At 34.3% G+C, this 8,675-nt stretch overlaps 1 protein-coding gene across 1 annotated transcript; it reads right to left on the reverse strand.

Moving 5' to 3' along the window:
* Positions 1-5,812: 5,812 nt before the first annotated feature.
* Positions 5,813-7,986, reverse strand: LOC141826385 (mediator of RNA polymerase II transcription subunit 30-like). The gene is made up of 4 exons (XM_074713625.1): positions 7,779-7,986; positions 6,957-7,350; positions 6,350-6,427; positions 5,813-5,977 (listed from the first exon to the last, which is right to left on the reverse strand). The coding sequence occupies exons 2-4, from the start codon at positions 7,278-7,280 to the stop codon at positions 5,813-5,815; spliced, it is 567 nt and encodes a 188-aa protein (XP_074569726.1). The 5' UTR covers positions 7,281-7,350; positions 7,779-7,986.
* Between the last annotated feature and the right edge of the window lie 689 nt (positions 7,987-8,675).

Consider the following 8,675-nt stretch of genomic DNA (forward strand, 5'->3'; position numbering starts at 1 on the left):
GATCCATCTTTATTCATCGGCATCACGAATCCTTTCCTCACAATAAAGAAATTGTCAATTTATGTCATAAGGTAGTATTCCATCCTACCATTCTAATATGTGATATTTGCTCCATCGAAGTGATAGGGTCTCATGGTGTTGTATCCTTTTTGCATAGCCAATTTTGTTTAAAGAAGTGTCACTTTGGCTATTAGTCCTTCGAAGTGGATTAGCTCAGATACCACTTGTTGGATCATGAAAGAAGCCAAAGTTGAATAGACTCAACCGTTTATCCATTTCATTCATTGCTCGTTGTCCACAAGTTAGTAAGCGCAACATGAATAGATATGCAAATGTAAACAAACACAACACAAAAGAAAACAAACTAACACAATAATATGTGGTTCGATAATCCCTAAGACTTCTACTCCAGGGCCTATAATCCTTTAAGTGGATCACTCTTCAAAGGTTCACTATCTTTCTCCTTTTCGATAGCACCAAAGTAAGAGACACCTCTTACAGTAGCAATGATCTCCTCTTTACAAAAATAATCTAGATAAAGCACAAAACGAGACAAGATGAGAATAATAAAATTAGAACAACAACAAAGCAAGAGCTCAAGGTGGGATTTTTTGTCACAAGAGATGAAGAGTTAAACGTATAATATGTTTCTCTATCGAATAGTATACTATATGGACATATCAATCAACTTGCTTTCAAGTAGAACAATGCGCTCGGTTGAACAATCGACTAAATTGTGTTAAGCAATCGACTGGTGATATGAATAGTCGACTGTGCAATCGATGGTGAACCAAATAGAAGCAAGAAATAGAATTGCTTCTATTGAATAGTCTATAGGATTGTATTGAGCAGTCAAACAAAAGCATGCAAACGAATCAATTGGATCTTGTTGAGCAGTCGAGTGCAGTTCAAACAGAAATAATAGAAATATGTTTGTTGTGAAGAGAGGCCAAAGGGAGATGAAGAGGCTCAACCACTTCTTGATTTCATTTGTTGTTCGTTGTCTACAAGTTAGTAAGCATTGGGAAAATAGATACATAAATGTAGATAAACATAACAAAAAAGAAAACAAACTGGCAACACATCATACTTTACATGGTTGGACAGTCTCGTGGGAGGACTTTTATTCCACAACCTATGACCTTATGGGTGGATCACACCTCGAAGGTCCATTATTTTTTCCTTCTCAACAACACCAGAGGTGAAAAAAACTCTTACAATAGCAAAGATCTCCTTTTATAGAAATAATACAAATGAAGCACAAGAGAGACAAGATGAGAATAATAAAAAAATTGACAAAACAAGACCTCAAGGTGGGATTTCTGGTCTTAGGAGATGAGCAATTGCTTTTTGTCATTTTCGTTATCTCTAGATAAACTCCCAAAGCCTCTATATATATTTTGATCAATATTCCACATTAACCAGGGTCCACTATCTTTCTCCTTCTTGGTGGCACTGAAAGCAGAGAAACCTCTTACATAAAAGTGAGCAATTGCTTTGTCATTTTCATATCTCTATTGACAATATTTGTTGGTTTGTGAAGCAAATACCCGTCATCACCAATGACCAAAATCCCACCATAAGCTCTTGCTTTACTATTTTTCAGTTTTCATTATTCTCATCTTGTTGCCTCCTGTGCTTCAGTGAAGAGGAGAGATCACTACTACTATAAGAAGTTTCTCCACCCAAAGTACTATCGAGAAGGATAAACATAGTGGACCTTCGATAAGTGAACCACCCAATGGATCATAAACCATGGAGTAGAAGTCCGATGGATTATTGAACCATATAAAATCTACTGTCAGTTTGTTTTTTTTTTTTGTTGTGTTTGTCTACTTTTCCACATCTATTTTCTCAATTGCGCTTACTAACGTGTAGACAATTAGGAATGCATGAAATCGAGACGTGGTAAGCCTATTTAACCCCCTCTAGTCTCTCTTCATGATCCAACACTCCAGTCTCTCTTCATGATCCAACACTCATCTAAGCATTCAACCTTTTCATCACTACCTATAGTTGGGAAGTATGAAACTTTGTCTTCAAGGGCGTGCTTTGACTCTAAAGCCAAGATTCCTTGAGCCATTTTGATGCTACGTGACCCGTACCATGGAAATTGCAAAATTATATGAAAAAGATTAGACTCTTTAAGTATTATAGGGGCCAGTTTGTTCGTTTCCATTTTCAAAATAACAATTCCAGGGCAAGTCATTCCATGGCGAGTTGCATTGGTTAAATCTCAATTGCGATGGAGGTGTAAAGGAGCTTAATGGTCAAAAGTGAAGTCTTAGAAATTCTTCAATATTTATGATTTTATGACAGACCTCGATTAAGGTTAGGGAACTATAAGATCCATCATTAAATTTCAAACCTACATCAAAGTGGAAAAGGTCTTCCTAGAGTATAATTTAAGATTTCAACATATGTGCAAATACTCTTATTTTGATATTTAATTACATTTAGGGACGACTGTTTCTAGATGATCCATATGGTGTGTACTGTTGATTCTTAAAATGTATTTAAATGTACTTTTCTATTGACTTTCTCTTCATTTCTATCTATTTTATGACAGGTTCAGCTTTTATAACAACAAATAAACACTCCTTAACCATGATTTTGATTTTTGCAAATCATGCTCATTCAACATGGGTCATACAGTATTAGTTAAAATAATATTCTAACTCAATGACCCACTCAATGAATGCATTTGGGTCTAGACAACTATCGAAGTTAAGGGTCTCAAGAGGCAATGCCCATCCTTAATCTCCATTCAGGATCTTAGGTATGTTGTTGCAATAATGACATGACTAGTACTCAAAGCTTGGTTTTACTATGAACTACCAATATTTTAATTATGATTATTAAATCAAACTTGCTGTTTTTTACTATAGACACTCAAGGTATCCTAGCCAGATTTGAAAGTCGAGATTTTCCTTAGGCATATTCAACTTTTGTGCTAACTATTCAATTCTTGTGCTAAATTTCACTTAATTAAGACCCAATGACCTTGAAAGGAAAAAATACTTATTAGTTGAAGAATAAATCTAAGAACCAAGATAACTTGTCTGCTAGATGAGTATGATTTACCATATTCACACAATTGATTCCTTACAGATAACTTGCTAGACTATTAGAGACTAAGGTGAATAAGGATCCATCAAACATGGAATCGTCAAAATGAAAAGACAATTGACAAAAAAATATGTCTCACTAAATGATTTACCATATTCACACAATTGATTCCTTACAGATAACTTGCTAGACTATTAGAGACTAAGGCGAACAAGGATCCATCAAACATGGAATCGTCAAAATGAAAAGACAATTGACAAAAAAATATATCTCACTAAATTTTAGAGGACTATCTAATAAGTACGCAAACATGAAACAATGTTTCTTTAGTGAACTAAAAAAACATGCACAAATTCTTGCATAGATCCTAGTTCTACAATCTATGAATTTTTAGTTAAACGAAAGAATTTTGCAAAGAAAAAACCAACAGTAACTTAATCCTAAGAAATTCTCTATCAATATTTTAGAGAAAACCTTCAATAACAACTTAAATTGGCCCTTTAATGATACAATCTCAAGAGATCTTCCTATTGACTTGCCCTCTTTATCATATCTCGTTATAGCTCATTCATGTTACTTAGAGGAACCAACATGAACTAGCAATGCAAGACACCAACTATAAATTTGCAAATCAAATTCCATACTAGTTATTTATGACTTCAAATTTCGAATATGAATTTTCTCATAACATCTACTTTAGGAGTATTAATATCCTTTATATTTACTTTATTTGACTACATTGTGACTTTATATTTACTTTATTTGATTATATTGTGAAAGAGACCAATTATAATTCTTCTTTATTTACCTTTCCAATTCACTTAACACAAGTTTAATTTTTAAATCAGGGAATATGCTAATTTGCTTGAAAATTTCAAGTGTCTCTATTTGCATGTTGAGTTTATCACAAAAATGCAAAATCATTCTCACCATTACCCCCTTCATGCCTCATGATTTCAATAAGGCTTGGACAAGAATTCACCTTATTCGTTGGAAAGAGAGAGTGAAAAGGAACAAAACAAAGTTAATGTGCGAACAACAGAGCAAAGTGTGTTGATCTCTTCCTTATTGAAAGGGAATCTAAAGGAAAAGAATAATAAAATATATATATATATCTAATAAAAGCTAGTGAAATGATTATTCTCTATACTTGAACATGATAACCCAAGAAGAGAAGCTAATAATCCGCCTAGAGTCATGTTCTCCTCAATTTGATAGAATAATGCAAATTAAAAAAATCACAAATAAATTAGAAAACAATTAAAACTTGGCACATCTTCAATTAGAGGAACAATTAGGAAATAATTCAAAATTGAAACATCTGCAATTCAATTTTAAATTTCTATTTATCATTTGGCAATTTAGGGTTGTCAAGTTTTCTCTTTTGTATAATCAAGATAATTGTATTCCTAATTATGATTTAGTTGTGTTTTCTAATTTGGATTATTTATTTTCTAATTTGTTTAGGACCAAGTCTATGAAATATGTATCATGTTATGTAATATTTAACTTTTAAAATTAATGATATATTATACTTTTTCAAATTTGTGTGATTAAATTTTCCCCTTCACTTTCATATAGATGTAGGATCATGTGTATTGCAAGGTTTGGCATGCCAAATGGTTGGCGAAATAATAAAATTCAATTATGCAAGTTGTTTCTTCTCGATATTTTAAATTATCATCTATGGAGATTCTTTTTATACTAATGTCTAGTTGAATTTTAAATTATAATGTCAAGCATAGTAGAATAGGACACATTACTATCAATCTATGTTGAGAATGACCATTCTTGATTTGATCGCTAAACTCTCATATGATTTTGATTGTTAAAGTAAACTTTGTACATGATTAATACAACATATAACCCTTTTGAACTCTTTCCTTTTAAGGACACAACTATTAAGATCAATACAGTTAAACTTTGTACATGATCAATACAATATATAACCCTTTTGAACTCTTTCCTTTTAAGGACACAACTATTAAGATTAATACAGTGATGTCAGTGATTCTAATAAAACAACCACAAGAGTACATAGAAATACTTTGTGATGTATGATCACTCCAAGTATTGCTATACCTATCTTTTAAAATCTATCGATGATCTTAAACCTTTAAAGCCCAAGATGAAACTTGAAAATCAACTTCAAGAAAGATAAATATCTTTAAATTTGATAAATTATAGCTTGAACAAATTTTTTTTCTATTCTATGAAAAGCATGAGATAGTTCATCAAGTATTCCCCATAATCTAATGGAGTTGCTGAAAGAAAAAATTATTAGGTATGATTAGTTCCAATTTTCCCTAGAACATATGGGGATGCGCACTTGTTTGTTTGTGACATTTTAAATTGGATTTCAGCAAAGGACAAATGCATAGCTAGATTTGAAATCTTGAATGGTTATACGTTGAAACAGGAATACTTTAAAATGTGAGTCTGGCCAGAATGATTTTAACTTTCTCAATGACCAGAATGAATTTCCCGATCTAAAGGTTCTAACTGACTCTGGATAAAATCTATGAAATCTTAGGTTGGGATGTAGATCACTAGTTGACATGTTTTACCAATTTCTAAGATCCTGTTTGAAATTTTTCAAGCATGTACATGAACAAATCAAATAGAAACCTCATTATACATCTATAGACAAATTGCATAATTATAAATGTTTACCTGAAATAAGTTGTTTCAATTGAGTAATTAGCTTTACAGATAGAAGAAGCTTTGACTGAAGTAGAATTGGTCAAACTTGAACTGATTTGACAAACTTTCTCCAGTTCATGATGTTTTGAAACCCACAAAAGAGGATGAGAGAAATGAATAAGTGAAGGCAAAGAGAAAAAGAGCCTGTAAATTGACTATGAAAAGCACAACTTGCCCAGTCAGTTTGCTTGCCAATTCCAATCCCCTAAAATGAATCAGTTTTATAGATAAACATGTTGCAAGAGGAATTTCCAAAAAAAACACTTTAATCACAAAGAAATATAGGCCAACTAAATAATTAAAAAGTAAATCTTTTTGTATCATCAGAAGAAAAACACACACACAAACATACATTGAATAACCCGACAATCTTCAAATAATACCAACCTGCCTAATAGTTTCAGATAAGACAGAAAATAAGCAAGAGATAGAAAAAAAAAGTAAATAGAAAAGAAACAGTAACTGGTAAAGAGCATAGACATTAAATTAGTAGAGGAATCATATACAATACTTAAAATTTCAGCTATTTGCAACATAGAAGTTTTACTAAAATCAACATAAATTAACATAAAGGTACCTTTCTCAAAGAAGAGGCCTGCTCTTCCAATCTCTCAATTTCATCTTCATCCATTTTCACATCCAACGCACTTGTCTCCTGTACAAGCAACCAAGTAGTTAGTAACTAGCTCTAACTGTGTATCCTCAGCCTAGAAAATGCATACAAACAAAAAGATTGTGTATATCATATTGCTTTAGAGGCCAACATGCAAAGATATCATTGTGAATACAGTAACTAAAGATGGCATGGTGTTTAAGCAACAAGGTGATCCAACGAGATCCTTAGGTACATCTTTTTGAGAATATGAAATGATCATAGACAGAGTAGTTACCTAGATTGTCTATCAATAATCCATTCAGAGAACAGATCGAGATCAATACTAGAAGTTAACAGAAAGAGGGAACAATCAATGGCAATCTTCAATGGTACGAGCAATTGGATTCAGGAAAATAGTTTAAACTAAGGTATGAAATCAGGCTCTTCAATATTATTCCAAATTACTCGTTCATTCCCCAAAAGTATCATCAATCTCCCATATGGATAATATTATAGCATATACAGGAACCGAATATGACGGACTTCTTATAATAAAAAAGCAGAAGATCTAGTTAAGCACGATCTATACCTGGGTGGAGCTGGGAATAGCAGCGATACAAGCACGAAGGGAAGCAACAGCAGACCTGTAACGCAGCCGTGCCTCGTCAAGGGCACCGCCACCGCTTCCGCCTCCAGCTCCTTCCGACGAGTGCGATGAGGAATCGACCGATGCGTCTCCAGTACCATCCAATGCGGCGGCAGAGTGGCCGTTAGAGTTCGCAGACCAGAGGGCGGGGTTGCAAAGCTCATCGTTCATGGAGGAAAGGATTTGAAACGCAGCATTGATAGTTTCTTCGAGGTGCCTCTGCCCCTCCAACCCCAGCTCCTGCTTGCTCTTTGCCGCCATCAACATACCACCACTTCCATCTCCGATATCCTTGTAAAACCTAGTTGAAACTTTTTCTCAACAAGCCCCGTGGTTTCTCTAATTGTAAAAATATTCATTAGAATTTTTGAATTGGTGATTTACCAAAACGCACACTTAAATTTTTAAAAAAATTGTACATTACATATTATTTTTTATTTATTTAAAAATATTTTTTTCTCAAGATACTTTTCTATCTAGCAACTCCAAAATAAAGTAAAAAAATAATTTTTTTTCGAACTTCATCCAATGAACCACTATGCTGTCTGGAAACGGCATTTACACCGACGTCCCCGTTTCCGAAACGGGGGGAAACGTTTCCACGGATAGAAACTTACCAGAAACGGGATCTGGTCCGAGAATCACTCCGGCGTGGAAAGCCCGAAGCGAAGAGGGCAAGCCCGAAGCGAAGAGGGCGTACGAAGAGATATTTGAGGTTCATTCCCAATTTCCGAAACTCAAAGCTTTAGAACCGATCAAACTTACCCGAATCTGGCCTTCCTTGCTCGGTTTGTCGCGCCGATCGCCGCCGTCCTAACAGCCGATCGCGCCACCTCTGGCAATCAAGCAACCACACGATCGAAGATCTGGGACCTCCGGTAGCTTCCCCGTCGCCGGCTCCAGCTGCCAGCCCCTCCCTCCGCGTCGCACGATCGGAGCGAAGAAGAGGAAACAGGGGTGGCTGCGGGAAAGAATCGCGAATTTTGGGGAGAAGAAGAAAAGCGTAGCCGGCTTTTAGGGTTTAGGCTTTCCTTAACGGGTTCAAATCCTATACCCCTTTAGCCTTTAACCCATTAACCCTTTTTACCCATTAACCTTTAACTCATTTAATCAATTACTCTTTAATTGCATGAAACTTACTAAAGCTAATTGGGTCTCAATTGGGCTTCCTAATAGACTTATTAGGACTAATCTAATTAACTATGTAAGTAGGTTGGGATTTAACATTTAATTAGGGTAAATTTCTTTACGAATTACCCCTCGAATCCAGAGGCATGGAGAGGGGCGACGGTTTGGAAGAGGGATCGGCCGAGGAAGAGGAATAAAAGGGTCGGCGTTTCCAAAATCAGGAAACTTCAACTATTGCCGTTTCCTGTTTCCGTTTCCGCGTTTCCCGTTTCCCGTCTCCAAGTTTTCAGACAGCATAGATGAACCAACTTAATATTTAATTATGTTATCAAGTATTTTTAATTAATAATTATTAAAAAATAAAAATCTCATATTGATATTAAATTAATATTATTGCATTAATCATCCCTAAATCTATTTATTTTTTAAATTTAAAATTTATTAAATGTATTAATAAGTCTTAACCAAAATTTTAAAAAGCTTAATATATTTTAATTTATATCATTATACTCCTAAATCGATTCATATTCTTAT

Source organism: Curcuma longa, chromosome 4, assembly GCF_044706935.1.
Source record: "Curcuma longa cultivar G26 ecotype Majalengka, Jawa Barat chromosome 4, ITB_CL_G26_1.1, whole genome shotgun sequence".
Classification (NCBI taxonomy): Eukaryota; Viridiplantae; Streptophyta; class Magnoliopsida; order Zingiberales; family Zingiberaceae; genus Curcuma; species Curcuma longa.